The sequence below is a fragment of the Rissa tridactyla genome, chromosome 4, assembly GCF_028500815.1.
Source record: "Rissa tridactyla isolate bRisTri1 chromosome 4, bRisTri1.patW.cur.20221130, whole genome shotgun sequence".
In the NCBI taxonomy this organism is placed as follows: domain Eukaryota; kingdom Metazoa; phylum Chordata; class Aves; order Charadriiformes; family Laridae; genus Rissa; species Rissa tridactyla.
Window position 1 is genome coordinate 70,242,229 of NC_071469.1, and position 26,817 is coordinate 70,269,045.

Sequence of the window (26,817 nt, forward strand, 5' to 3'; positions counted from 1 at the left end):
CCAGAAATAAAAAAAAAATACAGTGGCTTTTTATAGAAGTTTTTTTGGCAACTGAGGGCGTGGAAATATTACAAATACTTCAGAAGTCAGAGGACGTTCTGTACTGGAGTGGAGACCATTTATAAAGAAAAAAAAAAAAAGGTAGGGTTCATATTCGGCGTCTAGACTGCTGGATGGTGTCACCTTGCTCAGGCCAGGCTTGTGTCATGCTGCTCCCAAATGTCACCGTCACCTCAGGTTGCGTTCGGTGGCTGGAGGCTGAAGCAAGGAAGACCGGCTATCGCCTTCCTATCAGTCACGCAGCCGCGGGCACCTCATGATTCTGGGCCAGGAGAGGTGAGCGGAAGCAGCCCATCACCTTCGCAGGACTCTCCGCACCCCGTCCCCTCTTCCTGAGCCCCACCATCTCCCCGGGATGGGACCACCCTTACCCTAGGCAAGAGGGGTCCAAATTTCCTGGCGTCCCTTGCCCCCAGGGAGCTGGGGACTGGAGCGAGACGGGATGCGGGCACGGAAACTGCTGGCTGCTCAACACAGGATGCTCCCCAGACTTCATTTTCCAAAACAGGTGATTAATTCACACGAAGCTCTTTGAGGATTACGAGGCAGGAGCTGGGTGTGATGCCCTCCCAGCCTCTGGGGGGAAAAAAAAAATGACCCGAAGGGAATTTCTTCCTCTTGCACAGCCTCAGGGCGGGTAAGGGAGGGAGCAGTCATGAATTTTGGAAAGCTTCCTCCCAGAGCTGCCTCCTCCCAGCTCCGGCACCACGTCCTCCTCCCGGCGCTCCCAGCTCCCCCCAGCATCAACTGGAATGAACCTTGCTTCTCTGCTCAGGCTGGAGGACAGCGTAGGCCCCAAATCTTCATAGCCAGAAGAGGAGGAGGATGCAAGCTTCTACCCCTTCACAGCATCTCCCCTCACCCTGTGGCTCTGCAACAGTTTCCCCATGAGAAGCAGCATCGCCGGGGCAGGAAACGCCGAGGCATGGGAAAAAAACCTTCACACTTGCATCTCTCTGTTTGCTTTTCCTCTCCCACGTGCCCACACAGCAGCAGCGGATCCTGCCTGGAGTCCCTTACTGCTCCCAGGACACATGGAAAAAACATACAGGCAGCAGCAGGAGAAAGGGGATGCTGTGAGGAAGCAGCTTCAGGGCATGAGCAGATGCAAGGCATCCGCTGTCCTGGAATCAGATGAAACCGCTGTGGAGAAAAAGGGGGTTTTTCCACTCGTAGGATGATGGGTCAGTGGGAGCTCTGCAATGGAGCCACATCTCCTGTCTCCGCAAATCCCACTTTCCAGTGAGGATATTCCCACCCATGCCAATAAAGTGTTGACTGCAGCCCCATTAAACTGCATTTGTGTATTTGATGGGCTGTCTGCTGGGCAGAAACATCTCTGCAATGGGACAAGGAGAGGAGGGGGACAAGCGGGAGGCCCGCAGGCAGCATGCCATCCCAACCTCTGCGCCCCGCTGCCGGTCAGGCAAGGCAGCACCAACCCCTGCCACTCCAAAAAATAAAATAAATAAAAAACCATCATAAGTGAAGTTTTACTTTCTCTTTCTCTGGTCTTTAATTGCAGATCAAAGCTGGCCCTTCAGGCCAGCGCTGCCTGCCAGCAGCTGCCTCCGGGCAGGCTTCCAGGCCACCCTTCGGGTGAGGGCTGCCCATCCCATCCACCGTTCGGCTCCTCTCCTCCTGCCTGCTCCTGCCGCAGGCAGGGTCAATCCCTGCTGTTAACCCTCCCAACCGGTTGCTGTGGGAATGGAGGGGCTGCAATCCAGCCACTGGGAATGAGATCGGGTTTTTTTCCGGCTTCGCACGACCTCCAAGGAAGCGAGGGATGTGCAAGAGGCTCCAGCGTCTTCCCACAGACACCTCCGAGCTGCCCCCCGGGAGCCATGGCGAGAGCTGCCCTTTGCAATAACTTTGCATAAGAACAGAGACTTTTCTTTAAAAAGCAACCACACACCGCAAAGGTGACACCTCTAAAGGGAAAATAAGAAAAGGCACAACCCTAAATAATTCACCCAAGTGTGTTCCTGCTTCCACATAGAGGAGTTTATAAACGCAACCAGCTACAGTCCCGGCAACATGAGGAATTACTTACATTACTCATTAATCATGCCATATGCTAAAATTACTCAAGTGTGTAATTAAATGCTCTGGGGCAAAGACGGCAAACAGTTGTAGCCAAAATAGGAGCAATTCACAATCACAGTTCTCTCTGCTGGACATCGGTCCACGCCACACTGGACCCTAACTTTAGAAATCAAGGGATTTCAGAGACAAGAGCTATGCTGTTAGAGCAGGGAATAATTCTTTCCCCTTCTGCGTTGAAATATCTACTGAGTTTTCCTTGGGGAGACAATTAGCATGATTAATACAGGGTACGTTTTCCTGTGCAGAGATGCTGCGAAGGGCAGGAAAAAAGTAATGGAGAAAAATGGGGCAGCATAAACACTAACCCGAGGGAGAAAAAACAATGAGAGAAAAGAGGCAGGTTGGGAAAGTGTTATAGCACGGTCTGCAAGACCCCAAGAGATGGTTGTGCTGGAGAAAAAGGAAAACGCAAGTTCCCCAAGCCAAGATGACCCCACCACCCTACAGCCACTCTAATTTTTGGCAAGCTTGCAGCAGGCATCAAGGTGCGGGGCAGATATCCCCATGCCTTCCAGGAACGAAATGCCCTGTGTAAAAATCAGCATGACGGCCCTGGGATGATTTTGCAGGGCAGAAAGCCGCTCGCCCGGCAAGCGCGTGACCTCCCGGCCAAGATTAGCTCCTGCCTCCATCAGTGCTCTGCTCTGGGATTGCACGCTCGAGGACGTGCCTGACCCACGGCACAGCACCAAGGTCACACACAGAGGAAGAAAGGATGGACGGCGACTGGGATTTGCATTGAGTGGTTTGGTGTTTGACCCAAGGAGCTTTTGGTTCCTACATATCATAGATATGTATATATACACACACAAAAAATATTAATAATCTCTATGTCATCCCACTGGGAAGCTCCTCCCTCTTCCACAGAGCTATCTGGAATACAGATACAATAGGTGTATTCGGACACCTATTATATACAGGTGTGTATCTAAAAGGTGTATTTAGCCTTATATACCTTTGTATATATAACAGGTACATACAGCATCCAAATACACCTATTATATCTATGTCCAAACACCTCTGCGGTCGAGGGAAAAGCTTCCCAGCCCCTCCAGCTCCAGCACTGCCACATCCCCGCATCCCGACGCCATCTTCCCTCGAGCTGATGCTGAGCCGATGTGGCCGTCTTCCCCGCAGCTCTGCTGAACATCTGTCCCCCGGTAAACACAAAGGCAAGGGCTAAACAAGATTTCATTGCTGTATTCAGCCACGTAGTTTCCGTCCATCCTCACTATTAAGAGTCACTAAAAGGAGAGTGAGGTTTCCAGTAAAAATCCTGTTTTCCCCAAAATCTGGAAGGTCGGATACCACGGGAGGCAAGTCAGAACCACCCTAGACAGATGTGTCCCCCACCCCCGTCTCCTGCAAAGAGCTCCCACCACAGCTGGGCTGCAGCTATCTGAGCGGCTTTTTCCCCTTCCACATCTTTAAATATTAGCATTATTCTGCTGTTTTGCTCATAAATACACTGAGAGCCCTGGAGTTGAATAAATAGCTGCTTCAAGCCCATGTAGGGTTCTCACTGCTCGGCGTCGTCAGAGAAAGATCTCTTTTTACGTGATTAACCGTATCAGAATTTCCTGACGTGACTCACTGCTAGAAAGATTCATCAGCAACCACGCAGACGCCTGTGACCTCTCTGTCTAGCATGGCATTAAAAAAGGCAATAGGAGACGGGGCAGGGGGAAGCAAAATCGACTGGGAAATAATGCTGGCTAAGCCTTTTCTATTTTAAGGAGAAATTGCCCAATATTTATATTTAAAAAAAAAAAACACACAGGAAAGAAATAGCAGAATTCGTAACCGGCTATATATACCGACCTAACCACAGATGCGCCGTGACATCGCACGTACGGCTGAGCTCTTCCTGCCTCGCGAAATAACTGGGTCAGCCAAGAGTAACCCTGGCTGCTTTTTGAGAGCAGAAATAGATTTACTACAGCCGAGGTCGGGTTGCAGGTTCCTTTTGGAGGGGAGCAAGCGGGAAGGACACTGGTACGGAGCCCACACCAAGTACTTATGAGCTCCTCGTAGTGGAGTTACCACCTCTCGGGGTGGTTTTTTGCACGGAGGATAAAGAAGCACCGGCTTTTGGGAGGAGAAATTTGTGAAGATGGGTAAAGAGCAATGCACAAAAGCAGCAGCCTGTGACAAGCCCTGTGTACCTGGTAGGAAATAATCCACCCTTTCTACTGATGGCTCTCCTCAACAAGGGAAAGGAGCGTGAGGAGGAGTTGGGGAGGAGAAGGGGAGACTCGGTTCCTTCCCTCCACCAGACAGTTTTACAGTGAAGCATCATCACTTAATCTCTAATATGATTTTCCACTGAAAGAGAACCCACAGAGCTGGCAGGCTTCCTATTTCAGGGTTGGTTTTTCATCTAGCACATAAATTTGCGGAAAAAAAAAAATTACGACCCAACACTGGCAGCTTTAACATAATGCAGGGCTGCTACCACCTCGCCTAAGACCAAACTGAGAATAGCCTTGCTATAAAATAGAATTCAGCACAAAAAATATATTTCTTCTCACGTTTGCGGTATGACTGGTCGTGTTATTTAAGTATTTACACATAAACCATTACATTTGCAAGGGAAAAATAGTGGATACCCAGGCTGCCTGATGCCTAAGTGACTGTTGGGTGTTTGAAGCTGGAAAATAACATTAATTTAATAAGTTTATGAGATGAACACACATGCCGAAAGACGGGCAGAAGCCAAAGCAAACGATGACCTCCCCACCGGCAGCTGGAAACCGGCGGCTTTCGGCACTCGCTACTTACTGAACGTTTTGCAGATGTCAGAAACTGCCTTGAAGACCCTGTCCGAGAAGTTGACTTTCACCTTGACGTACTTCATGTTGGGCAGCTGAAGGCGAAGCAGCTTGTGCTGAGGTGTGAACTGGAGCTTGGCATCAGCCTGTATCCCGTATTTGTCCAACGTCCAGTGCGTTTTAAGGAGCCAAGTTTTCTTCTTTTCCCACCACAGCGCGTGATCCGACCAGTCTTTCTTGACATCTAGAACAAAGACAGCATTTTACCAGTTAAAACCGGGACCAGAATTAGCTTTCAAAAGACAAAAGCAGAAGTTTAAATGCATTTAACCAAGAAGCGACTATCGATCCAAAAATGCCGGCAGCTCTTTTCAGATACAAATAATTGCTTGTACTCAATAGCATCTAGAAGCTACCTTGGAAATAGAAATAGGAAAAAAACCAAGAGGAATAAGGGTGAGACATGATGTGTCTGTGGATCACTCAGCCTGGCAATGATGAGGCATGAAGCCAAGGGGGTCATAAATGACCCATCACCTTCCCTGGGAGGGATTTTGCCGAGCTTTTCAGTTAAACTATTCATTCTTAGGTTTTCCCATCCCCACCACGTAGGAAACCTGTGCTACCCAAAGGAGAGCGCCTGGGCACACACAAGAGAGCAGAACTAGGAGGAGGTCTGCATGAAGAATTCAGTGCTGTCTTCTCCAGGTCTTTCAGTTTGTACAAGCAGAAGTGCACAATTCCCAAATGAAACTAAAAGTTACTTCCCAAAGGAACAACAGTGCAAAACCCAACAGCCTCCTTCCAGCAGGGACGTAACCACGGGCTCTTTGAAGGCAATGTCCAAGTTGGGAAGCATTTAGGGAACCAAAGCATGGTGGTAACTCCAAAAGACAGCCACTGGGCAATATTTTCCCTAACTCCTGGAATATTTTTTGCTAGCATCTGCCCTGCTCTCCTTGCAGCCCCCTGCCATTCCTGCGGAGCATCTTCCAGTCCAACAACCACCAACTGGCGTTAACGGTGCAATGTCCCCCCACCGTGCAGGAGAAAGGGAAGGAGATGGGGAGGGAACGCTCCAGGCGCTGCAGGTGCATTTTGCAAAGCTCTGATTTGCCTAAACCCGCCATCTCCAAAAATACTGACTGAGAGGGGTGTCTGCATCAACGGTGAGAGCAGTGCGGACAGCCAAAACTCTCGTTTCAAAGGAAAAACCAAATGTTTCCACAGGATGTCATCTGGGCATGCACACGAGAACCTCAAGAGGCTGCAGGACAAGTTACAGGGACACTTCTGCACTCGGTATTGCAAATGATAGAGCAACCACCAAGTTTTGAGCTTATGGACTTTGTATGAGGATTATTTTAACCTTCATAATAAAAAAAAAGGAGCTTGAAAGCAAGCCACTTTCCAGGTTAAGGCATAAGCAATAAAATAATTCTGTTTTCAGCTCCAGATGCTCCTCAGATCTTGGATTCCCGACACGAAACACGAATTTAACCCAAATTAAAACTGCCAGCTGACATTTATTGCAACAAGTCCTTCCTCTGTCCTTCGGCAGCGACGCTCGTGCATGGCGGGGCACCAGCCAGAGGCAAACCCAGCAGAGTCCAGGAGCGAAATCCCAGCAGAAACATCAGCCAAACAGGCTGAAGGTACCGAGGAACACGCTCCAGGACAGACATCAAGAAGACTATCCCCACGAGTCACTTCTGATCTTAATCGAGGCGAGAACAATGTGACAAATAAACTTTTTTCTGTCCGTATCTGAAAATGGGATCTCGAACTCAGAGTTACTGAGAAAAGCCAGCAGAAGCTTTTTTTTTTTTCTTCTTTGAACTCCTGGTATAATGGTATAGTCGTGCAGCCAAAAAGTGGAAATGTTCAGCTAGACTTTTCAACAGCTTTGTACAATCAAATTAAACAAAACCAAATATAGAAAAGCATGCAAACTTGCACAAGCCTTGGCTACTCTCAAAAAAATCTGAGAAATCATTACAATGGACTTTGGTAATGAAGTCCAACTCCTGCCCTTCTGAAAGCTGAACAGATCAGCACTGAAAGTCTAGGGAGAGGGAAAAAAAAAAAAAGGCATTTTGAATCACTAACACTTATCCCTAACAGATTTGGGGATTTGAGTTTACGCTGCAGATTAACCTTTCAGACCGTGGCACAAATATGCACAGCATCGTCTTTCGGCCTGAGAGTAATTAACGCTTTGAATTAACAGTGAGATGTTGGCTATACCCAGAAAGGTAAAGCTCTGTGGCTGCCCCACGGGGTAGTTTATATATAAAAGAGTTTGGCAAATGTTTAGCAGCTGAGTTGTGGGGTTGAGTTTAACTCTAACACGTTGACAAGAAAAGCTCTGGTGCTCTGCGAGGCAGCCGGCGTGACCCAGGGCTTGGAGCAATCCCGGCACACCAGGGGATACCAACCGCCTGGTTAAATCTGATCAAAGGTTTATAAACCTTCACCAGGGTCCCAATTCACGAGTTACTGATTTGTCGGGGTTACAGCTTTATGACAAGGCTGATTATTTTGGCTCAGTCTTTTCCCATTTACTACTGTCAGTTGCAGGACCGGCCGTTTCATATTTATCAGAGCCTGGGTAAGTCTCCGAGCACCGCAAACTCATTTCAGAGATCCCAGACCTTGAATTCAGATGGCTACTACAGGTCCAAAGCCACGCTGCAAATCTCAGCAGAGGTGGTTGTAGATCCAGAAGCTCCTCTGAGCCGTTAAATGTTCCTTGCACATCCCCAAGCTGCTGCTTCCAGCCATGGAGTGCACCAACCTTATGGCAACACTGTCGCGCAAAGAAGCGGAAACGGTCAGAGCTGGCAAACGTTCATCAGCACCTCAATCAAAGCAAATAGGAAAAGAAACAGAATTGTTCGGTGGGGTGGGAAAATCCACCCATATTAATCTAAATCAGGCTGATTCCTGCACAGCAGGGGGAGAAGAACACCAGAGCCACCAGGATTTAGGTGTCCTCAGTGCAATAAAGAAGCGTCCTCCCACCATGGTCGTCTTGGGCAAAGGAGAGCACAGAGGGATCCTTGGAAATGAGCTGCACACATTTGCTAGGGCAAATCGTTGCCACGGATGCTCCCCTTCTAGGCAAGGAACCTGCCAGGTGAAGGCTGTGGAGACATGGAGGCTGGAGCTGTCAGTGGCAGAGGGGACGGGGAGCTCTGGGAGCCCAGTGGGAAAGGGAAGCACAGCGCTTCCTTCCCGGCATCAAAAATAATCCCTGGTCCCCGCTTCCCCCACTTCCCTGAGCAGCCTGAACTGAAACCTTGGCTGCCCCAGGAAGGCTGGGGGACCCAGCTGTGATTTTTTTTTTTGAGGAAGAACCTGGTTTTGCATTTGCCTCCCAAAACTGTGCCAAGAGGCAGAGACGCAGCGCGGGTGATGCTGAGGACATTTTGTACAGCAAAACCCACAGAGCAAGCTTGCCATCCACCTTGAAGAGCTGTTCAGACAGTCGTGCAAAGGCAAGAGGCATCCGAAATCACCGCGACGGCTGCAGAGACCTCTGCAAGAACAGAACATTATCAGAAGAGATGAAGAGCTGCTCAGTAAAGTCTTTTGAGCCTTAAACATCATTTCAATTCGCACCGGTGCCTTGCCGCAGTCACATCGCACCAGCTTGTCCAGCATAATTACAATCGCAGATTTTTATTCCCACAGCTACCACTAAATTCACATCTAGAATTCAAGCAGCAGGAAATAAGTCTTAATTGAGATGCATACGAAGTGTATGTTAATTCTGGGCTTGCTACTGCGCAGACAAACACGTACACAATCACCATTTCAACAGCAAAGCCAAATTTCGGTGAAGTGCGAAGAAGATTGAGGCAGCCCCATCCACTCTGCCTGATGGCCCATTTATCCCAGCAGCTGGCTGCTCCAAACACTTTCCCCTCTGCTGATCCGTGGATTTTAAAAAGTCCCTTTCCCTCTCTGCTTCTGCAGCAGCTATTGAACCTCCGTTCTTCAGAAGCGCTGCCGTCCCTTGGCAGGCTCTCCGTGCAGAGCTTAGGACTTACGAGCAATAGTATACAAGTCTCCGGCGTTATATAAACACTGTATTTGCCTTGTTATTTCGGGATATCCCCTACTGCAGACGGGCCCTCCTTCCGTGCACCGCTCAGAACAGAAGAGCCCCGACACAACCAAATAAACCTCTTTCCCCCACTCCCCCCCCAACACTTCTCGGCACACGGTAAGACCCCACTAGATTGGTATTTGGACAGCAGGAATCTCCAGCAAGGATGGGCTCCACCTTTTGGAAAGGCTCCCGTGGGGTAGCACCAGATCCCCTTTCACACACACATCCCTGATTAAATCCACAGGACAACAAAGAGCCTGCAAACGCGTCCATCACCTTAACATGGGAGGCAGATTATTAGAAAGCTCCTGCATGAGCTTCGGTAGGTACGTCGGCAACTTCTGTAAGCCTGGCTGGTTTGCATCATGTTTTTTTTTTTTTTTTTGTCTGATTTTTGGAACTAAAGATCTGCGGCTGAAGCTGGGTTCCCCTGCAATACTTTTCACCTTAGGAGGGGCAGCGGATGCAGACAAAGCAGAGGTTTCGGTTCATTTCTTAATTAAAATTGATGGCTTTTAGAACAACAGATTCAAGTCTTCAGCCCTCCCGGGGGAGCAATACGAAAGGATCATTCGCCTCCGGTACAAAACACGGCAGAACCAAAGCTCATCCATCCCACCGGCTGTTTTTCCGTAGGAGCAGAATTAGCACCGCAGCCCTCCCCAGTCCTGGCTCTTCCCCAGCGGTGCCTTTAACGATGATTATTCCCACTCTGGTCTAGTCACGCTTGGGAAGTCGAGGTAGTAAAATGCCTTTCCATTACCTACGCAAAACCTCAAATTGATCCATATATAGAAAAAAAATGTATATGAACATATATACACACACAAATTTACATCATATCTATATACACATATATATAAAATATATGCATATATACACTCATATAAAATGTATGCATATATAAAATATATATACACATATACGTGTCTCATATACACACACATATGTTTATACAGACACACACACAAACGTATGTATAAATGATATATATATAAGATATGGTGGAAAGACTGAAATCAGCTCACAAGCCAAGCACTTCCTCTTGCAAAAAGTGATTTTTTTTTTTTTTTTTAACTTGGTAAACTACCGAGAAAAAACAACTTTCCAGCTTTTTAGTGAGTCTGGTGGAGATGGGCTGGAATTGGTCGAGGGTTTTTTGTAAGGATGGAAGAAAAAAAAAGAAAGTGGGTTGCATTACTTTTTTAAAAATTAATATGCAATACACATTTAATTGAAAAAAAACCAAAACAGTGTGGACAGCACGTTTAAAACCCTGACTGCAGGCAGCAGACAGCTCGAGAGGCAGTTGGGGGATTAAAGTACCTTTAAACTCAAATACCTGCCGATAACGCATTAATCCAGCGCTCGCAAGCCCGGAGGAGCGGCCAGGGGCTCTCTGAGCCAGAGGCTGGGTGTTGACTGGTTACACACCCTTCTCGGGAAGCCGGTGGGGAAGAAAAACTCCTTCAAAGGAAAGGCCAGGGCGGGGAAGAGACCTCCAGCAATAAATAGCCGGGGAGTGCCACTGTGTCCTGGGCGAGCTGGTTGGGATGGGATGCAGCCTCTCCTCGGGATGCACCGCACGGCCACCGGGCATGGAAAGCAAGGCAGAAGTATTTAAAAAGTTGAAAAGGAGAGCAATTTAAGACTAAAAGTTAAAAAAGAGGGGAGGGGAAAAAAAACCAACCCCAACAATCACCGCACATAACCTCATGTGGTTTGCTCCAGTAGGTCTTCCTTTTCCACGTCCTACCAAGCGGTGCGTGTTAATGAGGTCTGAAGGCACATCTTCACATCACTAGAAACATCAGAGACTATCACAAATGTTCCCGACACATTCAAAAGTTCCAAAAAAAATGGCTAATCCAGTGCACAGGGCAGGACAGAGGGCCTGGGGGAGGGCAAGAATAAAGAAGGGTTTTACAGCCAAGAGCACTGCGGAAGGTCTCGCTCCAGCCAGTGCCCGCTCTCGTGGTCATTAATATTATTCACTTTTCAGAAACTACTGATACAATCATCAAATACCGCTGCATTTCCTCCCCACATCTGCGGATGCTGATGCAGGGATATATATATTAAAAAAATACATATGTGTGTGTGTATGTCTATGTAATATATTTATCAAATATCTATTTATACATGCAAATGTAAATATATATATTTATATATAAAAATATGGGTTCATGCATAGCTCTATCAGTATTTTATGGGTGTAAATACATACACAAAGACACATATACATCTATACAGCTGAACCCACTGCTCCCTATGGGGAGGGACAGGACATCACCTCCTCACTGCTCACACCGACCTCTTTAAAAACAGATTCCTTTAAACATGCCAAAGCCACTCCTAGGACAATTATGGAAAAAAAAATATATAAATTAAAAAACAGAGCTGTTTTCATTTATCTTGAGTCCAACAGAAATGCTGATGGGTTTTTGCTGTGTGACACAGTTGCTGTCTTGTGGCAGAATCTAATTTTTAGTGCAGATTTGAGTCTTTTGGGGCATGGTGCACACTGGAACAGACTCCCCTCCTCCTCCCAACGGGGATTTAATTGCAGAACAAAGTTCAAAACGGAACAAAAATCCTTCCAGCCTCTGATCACGACACATGAAAAATTATACTTGGAAACACAGAGATAAATATCCTATGAAATTATTATCAGACTACTGTAATAAAGCTGCAGCCACAACAATCTGATGCTCTTGGTTCTAATGAGATTTAATAGGGGGTTTTAATCGCGTGCCCCATAAGTATTTGACACAGGCTATGAAAAATATAGTGTACAGCAGCCACCCTGCAGCAACCACCTGCAGGAGGGACTTACCCACAGGTAAATAAAACGCGGTACCTCAAATTCTCCTATATCTACCACCACGAGCAACTATCACCGCTATTTTATCCTACTTTGTTTTCAGAAGAACAAATATTCAAGAGAACATCTACACACACCCACGGAGGTGTCCAAAAAAAGGGTGGACCCGTGCTAGAATTTAAATTTAAGAACGTTTCTCGCATGAAAAATAGTTTGGCTTGTTAAAAAATAAATAAATAATTAGAAAATATGGACAAAAGCAGCCTTGTTCCCAACACTGTGACTCCTGTGAGTGCAGGAGACCTCCCTCTTGTCCCGGCGTGCCAGGGGACACGCTCATGGTTCACCGCCGCGAAATCCTGACGTCAAAGCATGCCATGGAGTGGCAGAGAGCTATTCACGAGCAATGAAAAAAGGAGGAAGAAAAAAAAACCCAACCAGCCTGTGGAGGACACTGAGCACATGAGGACGCAATGCTGAATGCAGATGTTCAACGCGTCCTTGCTCGGAAAAATTACGGAGTGTCTTCTGCTAATGTGGGAACATGATGCTGCGCTGCTGGAAAAAGAATCGTCCTTTTATTGGGTTTATAAGTGAGGTTTACAAGGGCAGGTCCACTTCACGACAGGGCAGGGACCGTAAGTGAAGGGTCAAATAGGTGACAAAAAAGTGCAGCGGTCAATCTTTTAGTTGCTCAAACCCAACGCCTCCTCCTGAAGAGCCCACTGTGTACACAGCCCCCACGAAATGTTACCGCCCAGTTTCTAATAAATCATTGGTATTCTTTTATAACCCACGTGCAGAGAAGGGATGCTATACAAGCCCACGCTGTCGATGAGCATCTTTGCAAAAGTGCGAGGCTGATATATTGAATGCAAATGCCCCCGAAATGCTGCTCCTGGCAGTGCAGGGCTTCGCTCCTCCACCCGTGGGATGCTGAGCCTTTGAGCATCTCTGCCGGAGCCAGGTCCGCACTTTGGGGAGAAGAACAAATCCCGACAAGCGTGAAAGTTACCCTTTTTTTTTTTTTTTTCTTTTTTTAAAGTAAACTCTAGGAAGGAAGCTCTTTTCAGTGTTAATAGCATTACTCAACTAGCACTTGGAAATTTAATTCATTAAGATGCCACTGCAGTATCTACTACTTGCCCTGCTAGCACTGAAACACAAATTCCTCCTCCTCCTAGGGCTGAAATGATTTATTTTGTGCCGGCCACACCGGCAAGCACCTTTGCTCTGGACAGATGCCACTCGCCTGTGGAAAGAACAGCAAAACCCCGTTAAAATTTGCTTTATGCCTCTGACATGCAGCATTTGAGGCTATTCCACCAACGGAAAAGGCACAGGCAATCTGTACCACAACCTGTGAACCAAGCATATGGTGTTTGCCCTAAAGGCTTTTATTACGGTTTTATGCATACATTTATTACGCATGCATATATATATATATATATAACAAAATCCATTTTATTTCTCAGCATCTATTGCAGCAGGAGGTCTATGGGTTTCTCCGAGCTGCTCACCTGCTACGTGAATCTATACCCAACCCCATTTAAACCCCTGGGCAAGGAAAGCAGTTTTGCAGCGATGCCAAACCCAGCTGAAAGTCAGGAAATCTTCCAGCAGAGCTGAAAGTGGGGGCCAACCTTCACTCGCACCCACCCCCCAACACCCCCATGCTAAGAAGTGCCGATCGGCTTGGGAAGGTCTTTGCAAGCACCGTGCAGACTTGCTTTAAATCTCTGCACCAACTCCCCTCAGCAATTTGGCTTGCTCATTTTCCTACGGGAGGGAATAAACGAAAGCAAGCATGGATTTTTTTTTTTTTTTTTTTAAATAAAACCAGGATCTTTACAACCTGATTTTGCCGTGTGTTTCCCCCCCCACACCCATCAAGCACCCCTTCAGAGGAGGCTTTCACTGGCTGCTCCCTGCCTCCTGTGGAATCAGGAGAAATGGCAGAAAACTCAATTAAGCAGCGTGGTTTCCATGATTCATCCAGCACAAAATAGGAAGCATCGGACAGAAACACAGTGGCAGAGGAAGGAAGGAAGGAAAACCACTTCCCCAGGGAGAACTCAACTGCCTTGACTATCAGCCCAGGCGCTCCCTCACCTTCCAGCCATCTATCACGCTTCCCTTCCCTCACCAAAAAGGAAAAGTGCCCCGGGGTGACAGTGCCAGCGGTCTGCAGTCCTGACTCATCCCCAACAACGTGCAAGGCATAAGGGAGCCAGTCCCTGCCAAAAAGACATCATACCCCATAACAGAACCAGAGGACGTTTGGCGGGATGGATGCGCAGGGCAGATAAAGGAGGATGGAACGGGCAACCTGAATTCCTAACCTCCCATCTGAAGCTTCAGTCTCACTAGGCAATTCCCCAAGTGCGCCTTAATGATGGCTATCCTCTGACAAAGCTTAGCCCCCTAGAAAGCAAGGTTTGCAACCCTTGAGATGCCTTGTGCAGCCTCACCCCACACCAAACCTGTGAGCCAGCATCGGTCCCTCTCCTCCAGACCAGATGGGACCCTGGTCTGCAGGAGAGAGACACACCAAACCACCCAGGTTGCACCCAAAGTGCATCCCTCTGGGGAAGAGCATAAGGAAAAAGAGCTTTGTCCCTCCACAGCAGTGACAGCAGCCAAAACCACTTCATATGCCACCAGCCTTCCCTCATACGTGTTTTGGGATGAGCTCCTGGGGCAAAGCAAGATTTGGGGTGAAGCTGGTCTTTGCCCTAGGTCCTTTGCAGAGCCACAGGGAGACGCCATGGGGAAAAGGATGAAACCCCACCATTTTTCTTATTTATTTCTGCATCTATCAGCCCAAGCTCGTGGACGCACGCAACACGCTTTTAAAGGGCTTCAAGACCTCTGACCTTGAGCTTGGGTCCATCTCACCCATCACGCAACCAAGCTCGGGCAGAAAAGCTGTAGGGCAGGACACGTGGGGCGGAGGAGAAGACGATTTCTGCTGCAGACAGCTCTTGAGCCGGATGTTGTGTTGAGCAAAGCTCTGTGTATTATCAGCGAGGAGGGGAAGCTCAGCAAGACAGCGATATAGCTCTTTCCAGGCAATTTCATAAAATGTAGACTTTCTAATTTAATTTGGAGTTTCATCAATTAACCCTTCCAAAAAGTACATACGCCTGCAGGGAGAAGGGAGGGGGGAAAAAAAAAAAAAAAGAAAACAATCGCCAAACAAACACGTATAATCAGCTGGTAAGAGATTTAAAATGTAATAATTGGCAAGACGAATTTTTGGTTGCTGTCGAGCTGTTTTTGCAAGCTAAAAACCAGCTAAAATTATAAAGGAGAAGGTTTATGCAACTGCTGGTGCCCCTGTTTGCCTACACGCACCCCCTCCCAATGCTGTTCCAAACCTGCTGCCCAAATTCAGCCACGTTTTACCGAAAACTGGAGGTCTCCAAGATCCCACCTGGTTGTCAGAAGAGGGACCAACGCTGGCACATGGACACGCCACGCACACAGCTCCCGATGAATGTTCAGATTTGAACGGCCCCCGAGGGTGAGCAGCACCCAGAGTTGCTGCAACCTCACTGGAAAAACGGGCGAGGGCAAGAAAAGCCCAGGAGCGCAGTTCTCCGTAAATAAAAAAAAAAAGAAAATAAAGGTTTCCTCTGGTTTGCTGGGTACTTTTCCTCCCCTGCCCCATCAGCTCTACCTGGTGGAAGCTCCATCCCGGGCAACAGGAGCAATGTGCAAAAAGCAAAGCTGGGCAAGAAAACTAAGTTACTGCAACTCTGCTCACCTTCATTATTTCTTCATCCAGCAGAATTTTGGGGTTCTCAGTATTTTTCAGAATTACAACAACTGAAAAACCCTGAAAGCCACCGAGAACATTCAGAACCGAACCCCACCAGCTCACAAGTTTTGCTCGGTTTTGTTTCTCTGCCCCTTTCTAAGCTATTGTTAATTCACGTTTCAGAGCAAGAACGAAGAAACAAATTTTCTTCCAGATGTTTTAATAGTATGAGACTTTTTCCCCCAAGCCCAGGGTTGGATGCTGGGCTGAAATCGGTGTGCCACAAGCTCCATGAGCCCTGTAAATCTCCATCCTTCCCCTTGTCTGTAAGAAAAACCACAACTAAAAAGAAAATTAAAAAAATCCCCCAAACACCCAAAATAGGAGCTTGCCATGGCTGTGTCACTGGTGATGTTGAAACAACCGAAGTTTGCAGTGCAAATACTCCCTCTGCTCTTTCCCAACCGGGTAAACACTCCCCACATCCACAATTTCATGCAGTTATCCACAATCCTTTTTTTTTTTTTCCCGCCGCCATACAATCAGAGACCAAGGGTTAAAAATCCAGGTTTTTGGTTTGCTTTTTACAATGTCCCATTGCGGGGTTGCAAGAAGCTGCTCATAAACTCGCAGCTCTCTGTAAGCTGCAGACAGACAACTACAAAAAGCCATTTCTTGAAGTCAAAAATCAGAGGTGGGGCACGATTTTACCCTGGTACCCAGAGGAGGACGGTGTCTGCTACGGATGCAACCATCACACATGTAACAGCACAGAAAAAGGGTTCAGAGATCCCTGCCAGGGGACACCCGGAGGCATTTGACTTCCACATAGAAATATTAAACTATTTTGAGTACAATTTGTTTGGGTTTTTATACAGTTGAGAGAAACTCAGCCAGATGCCTGGGTGAAACACAAGCCCTGGTGGAGAAGGGTGGGGAAAAGTAAAGGATGGCTATGGCGGGGGGGGGAAAGAAAGAAATTAATAAAAAAAATAATAAAGGGAAGTGTGTGAACGTGACAATTTCTATCATTTTAGTTCCCTTGGAGTGACGTGAGCGCAGCTCCCCACGCCGGCTTCCCCGCGTGCTTTAGGTCAAATCGAAACCTGAGGGAGCTGGAAGAGGAAACTACTGATTTGGGCTGGGTGGGAGCAGCAAACCCAACAATTTCCTGTCTGTGGTACGACAAACCCAGGCTCTGGTATTCGCGGGAACACCGCCGCCACCTCCCGCCCTGCTCTCCTCCCGCTCCGACCCAGATCCATATCACCGGCTGGGTTCTTTGGAACCAAAGGGGATGGCTCGGAATGAAAAAATTAAAATTAAAATAAATTAAAATACAAAATACAAATAAAATTTGAAAATTTAATTTTTTTTTTCTTGCTTACAAAGAGTCGTCGCCACTCTGGGTATAAATATTAATTGCTGTGACCGCAGCTTGGAGCTGCCAGCGTACAGCTTTTACCTACCCCCGCCCCGAATTCCTCTGGCCATTGGCAGTTCAGCTGAATATTCCACTTAGGCTAACAAAGAGGACATTATTTGAGCCACAATCCTGTAATTTGGTGTGGGCCTACATGGAAGCTTCCTGCAGGCAAAAGCTGGATGTCAAGTACAGAGCCAGCCCCGCACAGGTCAATGTGCACGGCCAGAGATCTGTGTTAACCGGCACTTGCGTATTCTCACTTAAATGCCATTAAAAACGTGTTATTCAGGGCACAAGGATTCAGCACAGGTTGTTCGCAAAAATATGAAATCAAGGGGCAATATGCCAATGCAGGGTGCAATACGTCAATCCAATCTGCGTTAGAGATGTTGAAGTGGGAGCAGCTCTGCCTGCAGCATCACCCGGCAGCTTCCAGAGCACCACTTCAGCCTTAAAACGGCCCAAAATCACTGCCTGTTTCTGGAGCTGGAGGACTTCTGTGCTCAGCAGCGTGCCAGATTCCCCCAGCCTCTATGCTCACCATCCCACCTGTGCAGGTTTTGCTGTTAAAAAGCCTGGGATGAGGTTTCCCCAAGGGAAATGTGGAGCGGGGTCAGCGCAGCGCATCGGAGCAGTCCCGCCTGCCCAAACCACAGCAGCCCCAGCTGCCCTCAGCAGCGAACGCCGCCACCATTTATCACGTTATGGGAGACAAGCACTCACCACCCTGCCTCAAAGGGAACACAAACAGCTTCTCACAAGCCTCCCGGCATATTAAATGGCACTCAGAGTCCTCTCCTGAATGCCATGTACTTGAAAAGCAATATTGAGGAGTGACCGAGCGCTGATTTCACAGCAAAACATCCTTCTCGTCTCGACCGACAGCTGATGGCCAGACAAGTTATCTGCAGATCTTGCAAATGAAGATGCTCAGCTGTCATCCTGGTGTCACGGACCAGGGAAACGCCCCAACCATACTCCAGGCACCAAGCATGGATGCTCAAATAAGTATTTTTCGAAAGCGTGGCTACAGTAAACCCCTTCCTTTATTTCTCTTTAGCCTCCAACCCTTCCTCTCACCTCTTCTAGCATGTGGTCACCTAGTGAGCCCCTGGCCAAGTGTCCCTGGAGAAGTCCAAAGCAAAAGGAGCAGGTCACCTGCAAGCCAGCCCTGCAGACGACTCCTGCCTCGTGTTTGCAACAGAAATGGGCTGGGGCAAGGACTCTGCATTTCTCTTACGTAGCCTTAAGCTGTTTCAAAGGGTTCATTCCAGTTTCAAGGCAGAGAATTTCCCCAGCAAGTCTCAGGATGGCTCAGAGCATTTATAAGCGCTGCAAAACCTCAAACACAAACCCGGGGAAATCAATGACACTGCACTTTCTCGGTGTTTTATTCATAACCCTTTAAGGGGTCCATTAAGAAAAAAAAAGACTTTAGAGGGAGAACACTAATATTTTCAATCGATCTTGCAAAAAGTACAGCATTGGCAAGATAACACGGGCAGAGTCCAGCCAGTGGCAAACAGAGCCCCTGGGGTGAATCCCAGACACATCTGCAGGCTAAAACCAGCAAAAGAAAGAGCCTGATGCGCTTCAATGTGCTACATCACCTAAAACAAAACACTCTGCATGTGACGACAACTGTCCCAGTCCTCAGGTGACATCCCGCCCTCTCCCAAGTGATGGAAAAGAGATAGCGGAGGAGCTGCCAACGGGAACAATGGCATTTAAACCAGCTGTCCCAACCCTTATCGAAGATGTGATTCACAAAAAACCTCAAGGCCTTAGAAGATGTCATCACTGCCTGCCGTTATCAGCCGCTCTCCATGATGGCAGGGGGCTTGCTTTGACGTTTATCCCTGGTGCAGCCCATGCGCCCATCCCGGATGGATAAAATGGGGATGTCACCACATGGCAGCACCTCAAGCCATCCTCTCACCTTGGCCGGGCGATGCAGCAAGCACTAACGCCTTTCGGTCCAGAACGATTATCGTTAGTTCCAATCCCAGCTGCTTTTTTTTTTTTTTTTTTTCCATTCCCTTACCTATTTTCCTCAGGCACAAACCCCTAAAGGTGCTCACTCCTCCCCCAGTGCTCCCAGCGAGTCCCCGCAGCTGTAGCCAGCTGCCACGCATATACTGCCTGCGCAAGAAACCTTGGAAAAAAAAAAATAATCTGCATTTCCCTTGCAAAACTTCTATCCATGGACTTTCTGAATCTGCTCAGTGCACATTTAGGTCATCTGTCTTAAGCCATTCTTCTGCCAGCCACCATTTGTCCCCCCGTCCCTGTTTCTGTCAGCTATTCTTTTATTCCTGCTAACACACAGCGCATCCCCCAAACCCCATCCTGCATTTAACTTCTATCCCACAAAGCTCACCCAAGCACATTTGAAAAAAAGCAGTTTGGTTTTTTTTCTTGCATGTGTTTAAAACAGCCTAAAGTTGACAACAACAATAACCTGCGTTCACTTCCTTCCTTCCTCTGCTCCCAGTGATTTTAAGCCTCATTTTTTTTTGTTTGTAAGTCAATAGTGGCAAAATTCCTAAAAAACCCTGGGTGAACACCAGGAGTTCCCAGTACAGACCCCAACCTGCAAGGACCAACTAAATCCTACCGCTCTTAAAGCCTCAGCAGTTTTTTTTTTTGCCTGTTTTTCAGAGATGACTCTGCCAAGCACACGGCACGGCTCAATTAATGAAGTGGCTTAATCCAGCAGGGTGATAAATAACAGAGGAGAGAACAGGTCATTGCAATTCACTTGAGTAACCAGAATCCCTATCTGCCGCTTGGGTTTTTTCCAATCCCTGTCTGCCTTAGTGACAGATTTTAATTGCCTATTCCCAAACAGTCTGACCGCAGCCGCTCTGCGCAGGCAAGGACCAAGTCGACGAGATTTACCGATACCCAGCCTTGCAATTAATTAGAGAGGAGAGACCTTCCTGAGCTTCTCCGGGCACGGCGCCCCAACACACATCCCCGCGCACCCCAGCCCTCTCCAAGGCAAAGGGCTATTTACCACGATCGTTTTCTCCTACAAACATCAGAAAATACTAACATAAATCTAGATTATATTTTTTTTTCCCTTTTCCAAGCTCTCCTTGCTGCTGGGAGGAGGGAAGGCGTTTTTTCCCCCTCCTTGCTCACTAATGGTTGAAGAACTTCTACCCAGCATCCTACGAGCAGAACGGGGCCAGTCTGCTGCAAATTCACAGTGATGCCCTAAACTTTAGCGAAACCCTGGGCAGGCCACAGAAATCTGCTGGCAGCACAAAGCCTACGGGAGGTTTGTCCCAAAGGATGGAGCCAGCAACCCCCCCCACCCTCCTTTCCTTCCTCCCCCCACAACGCACAAGCGGAGTAGGCTGTAGGGGATCCCAGTGCCACAAGAAAACTTTATTTTTAAGACATTTCCTTAAAACTCACAGAAAAAAATGTCTGCTTTGCAAAAGATGAGTGGTTTGTTGGGTTTTTTTTTTTTTTTTTTTTTTTTTTTTTTAATGCTGGGAGTTGTTAAAAAAGGGAAACAAACACCAGCAGGGACAGAGGAATGATGGGGAGGGACAGGTTAAAAATGCAGGGAAAGGGTTTTGACGTGGAAAGATCGCAAAATTAATACATGTGGAGATGAAGAAGCGGCAGACGCTGGATGAGGGAGGGCACCGAGGAGGCACACGAGGGCGAGAAGCAAGTCCCATCCCACCCCGCTCTGCTAAGCCCGACCCTGATAAACTGGCAGGAGCTCAAAGAAGAGCCATAAAAATAATGAGAGGGCTGGAAGAGCTGACACGCAGGAAGATTAAAAGGAACTAAATACGTATAGCTTGGCTCGGTGACAAAAGCCAAGGGGAAAGGGAAGGCAACAGCTGAAGATATCTGTGAGTCTTGACCATCCCGGGGAGGGGACACTGAGGCTGAGCCCCCCCGGGGAGCACCATCCCCACTCCCCCTCGCCTGCGGCTGCTGCATTCCTTCCCTCTAATACAATCCCTAATTTAACAAGTGGAGAGGATCCGGGCAAACGCATTTAGAGAGAGGGGGGAGACGCATTACGTCAGGCACTAATTTAGGTCCTCGCTGCGCTTCGTCCCCGTGCAGGCACCCGGCTTTCAGCACACGAGACGGCCCCGGCATCTCCTGGCCCCAACACCCAGCACAGCTCAAAACCGAGGGGAGCATCGCTTATCCATTCGTGATCAACGGGATGAGTTTTTCTCATTTCTAGAAAGCTGTTATTTTTTTTTCTCCCTAGTCACCAAGCACTCAATTTCAGCTAATCTTTCCGCAGCTCCGTCACAAAAAAAAAAAATAAAAAAAAAAATCAAGTTTTCGGAGAGTCAAGGCTATCTCCAGCACGAGACCCATTGATGCGAGTGCTTGCTTCCTTTCGAAACAAGCGTATTTATATCCGTCTCTTCCTTCCTTTAACTTCAGATAATTAATAAATCAAAACCTAAGCATGGTGGAAAATGGTATTTTTAAAGCCACACGAGGGCTTTGCATTTACCCAGGACCTACAGCTGACAGCTCTGCTACTCCCACAGCCGCAGGCACGCGCGGGGACCTCACAATTAATATTTTATTTGCGTAATTACAGTCACCAGCCCGGACTATACCGTTGAGTAAACACACCCGAGCCACAAAGAGCTGATAAAAAGACGAGGGGGGGGGCTGGCAGGGCAGAGCTCCCCGCGGCATTTTGGGGTGCTCGCTCTTTGGTGCGGAGCGTGCCCAAGCTGGCTCCTCCGGCCACAAAGCCATCCCGGTGGTTTTGGCCGCGCGTTCCCACGCGTCCCAGACAAACAGGCTCTTTGTCCAGGTGCGCACCCAAAGCCACCAGACACCACGGTGTCCCCAAGTCCCCCAGCCCCCCTCTTCCCTGTCAGTCACCCCACGATCACAAAGGGCCCTCGGAGGTGCTTCCCTTGTCCAAAGCAGCACAGAGCCAGCTACAACTTCAGAATTAAATCGTTCTGTAAACTGGAGAGCACCCACAAAAATCCCCCCCACTCCCCATAAATGATGATGTTTCCCATCTGGGTGTAAAATCCAGCGTGCAAAAGCAGCTGGCAGATGGGGGCTGAGGCATCCCCCAGGCAAACCGGCCCTGGGGTGTCAAAGTTTGGGTGGTTTTGGGCCGAGGCAGTTGGGGGGCGGCAGCACCCGGCTGGGAGCATGGGTGCTGCTGGGGAGTGAGGGCTTCTGGGGGGAGCTGGGAAGGGTGCATAGGGCAGCCTGGGGCTGGGACGGGGTGCTAGGGCAGGGTGTTGGGCAGGTTGAGGGCTGGGACCTGGGGTGGGCAGGGTGCTGGGGGATGGCATAGGGTGCTGGGTGCTCAAGCACAGTGCTGGGGCAGGGTCTTGGGTGCTGGGGCAGGGTCTTGGGTGCTGGGGCAGGGTCTTGGGTGCTCAAGCACAGTACCGGGGCAGGGTCCTAGGTGCTGGGAGCTAAAGCACAGTACCGGAGCAGCGTCCTGGGTGCCGGGAGCTAAAGCACAGTACCGGAGCAGGGTCCTAGATGCTCAAGCACAGTACCGGGGCAGGGTTCTGGGTGCTGGGAGGGCGCTGGGTGCCAAAGCAGAGTACTGGAGCAGGGTGCTGCATGCTGGTACCTAAAGCACTGTACTGGTGCAGGATGCTGGGTGGTCAAACACTATACTGGGGAAGAGTCCTGGATGCTGAAGGAGAGTACTGGGAGCTCAAGCACCGTACTGGGAGCTCAAGCACCGTACTGGGGCAGGGTGCTGGAGCAGCGTACTGGGTGCCGGGGCGGGATGCGGGGAGGACGCCGGGGCAGGGTGCTGTGCTGCGCCGGGTGTGTGTGTGGGGAGGGTCCCGGGGACTCACCGAGCTTCTCGACGAGGCGCAGCATGACGCCGCCGATGTGGATCTCGCCGGTGACCCGCAGGGTGACGTCGCGGCCCAGGTCGGTGACATGGACGCTCAGCTCCCACGTCCCATCGGCGTAGCAGCCGTCCGGCATGCGGATCCCGTCCAGCGCCATGGCCCCGGCCTCCTGCGCCGCCAGCCGCGCCTCACCGCCCGCCCGCCGGCACGGCACGGCTCGGCCCGGCCCGCCACGGCCCGGCCCGCCTCAGCGCTGCCCCGGGGAGGGAGGGGGTGGGGGGGTGGGATGGGGGCGCGGTGGGGCGGGATCCGGGGGGGGTGCAGCGCTGCCCCGCCGCCCCCCAGCCGCTGCCTGCGGGGCCGCCGCGGGAGGAGAAGGGGCGGGCGGGGAGAGGGAGGAGGAGGCGAGGCGGCGGGAGGAGGAGGAGGAGGAGGGGGATAAAATTAAAGGAAAAACGCGCCCCGCGCCGCCGGGCCCCTTGGCCTTTTATGGAAGCGAAGGACGGAGCAAGCGGGGCCGCTCCAACATCCGGGACTCGCCGGGGGGCGGCTAGGCCCAGCTGGGTTCGTCTGGGTTCGGCTGGGCTCGGCTGGGTTCGGCTCGGCCCGACTGGGTTCGTCTGGGTCCGGCCGGGCTCGGCTGGGTTCGGCTCGGCCCGACTGGGTTCGGCTCGGCCCGACTGGGTTCGGCTGGGTTCGGCCGAGCTCGGCTGGGTTCGGCTCGGCTCGGCTCGGCTCCCCTCCTCCCTGTGGTCAGTAGTGGCGGGGCGAGCGCAGCGCCGAACTCATGAGCCACCCGGGCGAGCCGGTGACCCAAACGCTGGCGGCTGTGCCTTTCCGCGGCTGCCTTGCCCAATTCTGCTGCCTTTACGGTGCCTTATTTATTTTTTTAACACTGTCCGTTTAAAAGCCCCCATTTCGTAAGCGGAATGTTCCCCGTCAGGCAAACCCCTTACCTTGGTGTCGTAGCCCATGGCCTGCGCCGAGCCCGCGCCAAGGCTGGTTCCCTCCATCCTCATCCTCGGTGAACCTGGGAAATAGGAACTGTCGTTAAACACGGGGCTGAACCGGCACAAATGGAGTAAAAAAAAAAATTATATATATATATTATCCGCTTCCTGTAGCTCTCCACCCAATGATACAGACATCCCGCCAAAGCAACCGGGCTTCCTGAAAAACCGCCACACGGAAAGGGCTGCCTTCGGAGGTCCGGCGCGGTGGTTGGTGGCAACGGGCAGGACGTGTCCCGCGCTGTGCCGGGCCATGGGAAGCCACATCCCGACAAAGCCGTGCCCTCCCCGGCGACCTCCGGGATGGTTCCGCTGGCCCAGGGCTTTTTCCACGAGCGCCATTCCCGCGTCCTGGGCTGTGAATGGCAGCGGGATCTTTGCTGTCGGGAAGGCAACAAAACCCTCTTAGCGGGGATGATAAAGCCTTGCCACCCTTTCACTTTTGCTGTTACAATGGAGATATTTATAAAGGGCTGCTCCTCTGTTTTCCCTTAAGTGTTAATAAGAGCTTTCCTGAGCTCGCTCCGGGGGGAGTAAACCAGTTTTTTACCCAGAAACAGCGCGGAGGATTTGGGCTAAGGTGACTTGATGATCTGAAAGGTGTCTTACGACCAAAATGATTCCATAATTCTATGATTAATTCTATGATGCTGCCAGAGGGAAATTGGGTAACGCTGCTCTGAACGGTGGGAGGATGGACGACAGATGACCCACCCCCCCCACCCCAAAATCCCCCCCGGAGCCTTAATCCCTGTCAATGTAACACACCCCCCCCCCCGCCCCGACTTGGAGGCTGGAGCATAATTTACGGGGCGACGGCTTGGGAGGGCAGGGGAAAGCTGTAACAACAAAGCTTTCGCAGATTGTATCTGGGTGTTCTTCCAGCGGGGAAACAATAGGGCAATAAATGGAAAGGGTTACTCTCGACCCGAAGGCTTTGGACGAGGTTCCCAGCTGACGCAATTCAATACGGCCCTGCCGGAGCTGGTAACCTTTTAGTACAGCTGATTTGCACGTCCTGCTGGTTCCTCGCGCTCTTAAAACCGTTTTGCGGTGTTTCTCTTTCCCCGAGGACGGGGAAAAGCCCTCTCCGTGCCGGCCGGGGCTGGGTGCCGCCGTCCCCGGGGCTCTCCTTCCCTCCCGGGGTGGGTGTGCGGGGAGGCGGGCGGCGGGAGCTCCAATGCTCGGCCGAGACGCAAAGCGAGGTCAAAAATGCACCGGCGAGGCTCTTGCGTCAGAGGCAGCCAAGCATCCCCGGGGCTGCTCTTCCCACTGTTTGTAAGAAAGTCCTCGCTCCAGCCAAGCAGCAATAGCCAAATAAGGTGCGGAAACGCTCCGGCGGCTTCCATCGGGATGGGGGATGATACCCAGCAGAGCTGCCGGCAGCTCCCGGCCCACCGCTCCTCCTGCCTCCGCTCCGCCGCAACCGGGATGCTTTTCCCGTGAAATGACTCAACCGGGCATCATAGGGAAGTCAGTGATGAAGCTGAGCGGCTCCTTCCCTGTGACGGGTTTACTCGACTTGGTTTGCCCTTTTTTTTAATTTGTGATTTTTTTTTTTTTTTTTTTTTGGTTTTTAAACTGTTGTTGAAAGCAGCTGGTTTTCGTGGGGCTGCGGGCAAGCCGGTCAGACTGGCTCTTTCCAGGGTGACCGGTCCTGGGAATCTGCCTGGTGCATTTGTATGACCGGAGCAGGAAAAGCAGCAGGACCAAGCTCCCATCTCCATCTCCAGAGGCAGAGAAATTCCCCAAACCTCCATGTAAACAAAATCTCCGTTTCCTTAAATGCCCCATCCTGGCCGAGCACGGTGTGCCCTGACCCGGTGGTGGGCAGCCCCTGCTCAGTTCCCGTCACCCTTCTGGTTCACCTGGGTCTCCATATTCCTTAAATTTCTTCCTTAATGAGGGCAAAGTTTAAAAAGAAAACCTGAAAAAGGAGAAATGCAAATGCCTGGTTTCTCCCCGGCACTTTTCGTGTCTGACACCTCCCTGTCTGTGCCCTCCTTTGCAACCCGCTGCCGCTGCCACCGCTCCTCTTCTCATGGGGTTTGCTTCTCCCAGAGTTTTACTCTGAGCTCTTCGGAGACATCCCTTGAGCAATGGGGCACTCAGAGCTGAGTCCCTTTGAAAAAAAAGACACTACTAGAAATCAACTCAAACAGCAGCACAAACCACTTATCACCCGCTCCCGTATCTCCATCGCCACGTAACGGCAGGTGAGGGAGGTTCGAACCACCTGGGTGGTTTCCTCCATGTTTCCTCCATGTGTCTCTTCATCTCCTTTCACCTCTAAGGGTTTTTTTGGACGTAGCCAAGGTTCACTTTTCACGAATGGCCATTACCCAGCAGAGAGAAGGTCGCGCTCCTGGCAAAGGAAGTGTGCTGGGTAACTCTGCTTCCTTGCTTATTCCCGGCCACATTTGTTCTTCCCTGATTTTGTCATTTCAGAAATGTCCGCGTGACTTGGCTTTTTCGTTTTTCTGAATGTACAAGCGGAGTAATGAAGCTGTCACAGATACGTATTGTCCAAATGTGCGATCACCTGGTATATGCATAGAGTTATTCAGCATCCTTGTAAGGAAAGGATGGATACTATTTGGGATTAAGGTCTTGAAGAAGCACTTGAGATGTGGAGGTTTAGTCATTCTAGATCGCAGTAAGCCCCTCTTGTGATCTTGCAAAGATTCAGCATCTCCATAGTTCACTGCCCAGCAGCAAAGTCCCTTAGGACACAACTCCAGGCATGCAGTCCCACTGCTTTGCTCCTGCGTAGCCTTCCTCCAGCCTCACCGTCTCAGCTCCGATGAAGAATTTCCAAGAGTTTGTCTTACCTTGGGGGCCTCAGCACCGTTTTCTGGGTGGGTTCGTAGCTGGTGTAGTGTCTTTGGGCTTTC

The 26,817-nt window shown here is 49.9% G+C and overlaps 1 protein-coding gene across 6 annotated transcripts in view; it reads right to left on the bottom strand.

Annotated features, from left to right (window-relative positions):
• FERMT2 (FERM domain containing kindlin 2) overlaps nucleotides 1-23,989 on the bottom strand; it is a 51,598-nt gene extending 27,609 nt beyond the window's left edge. For 2 of the 6 annotated variants that reach the window (XM_054199221.1, XM_054199220.1), the window contains exons 1-3: nucleotides 23,870-23,988; nucleotides 22,914-23,082; nucleotides 4,948-5,181 (exon numbers count right to left, since the gene is read on the bottom strand). In XM_054199221.1, coding sequence (XP_054055196.1) covers nucleotides 4,948-5,181; nucleotides 22,914-23,082; nucleotides 23,870-23,932 — 466 coding nt within the window. In that variant the 5' untranslated portion in view covers nucleotides 23,933-23,988. Of the gene's footprint in view, nucleotides 1-4,947; nucleotides 5,182-10,396; nucleotides 10,640-22,913; nucleotides 23,164-23,869 lie in introns of those variants that run through there. The other 4 variants (XM_054199219.1, XM_054199222.1, XM_054199223.1 and 1 more) reach the window with 4 other exon arrangements.
• Between the last annotated feature and the right edge of the window lie 2,828 nt (nucleotides 23,990-26,817).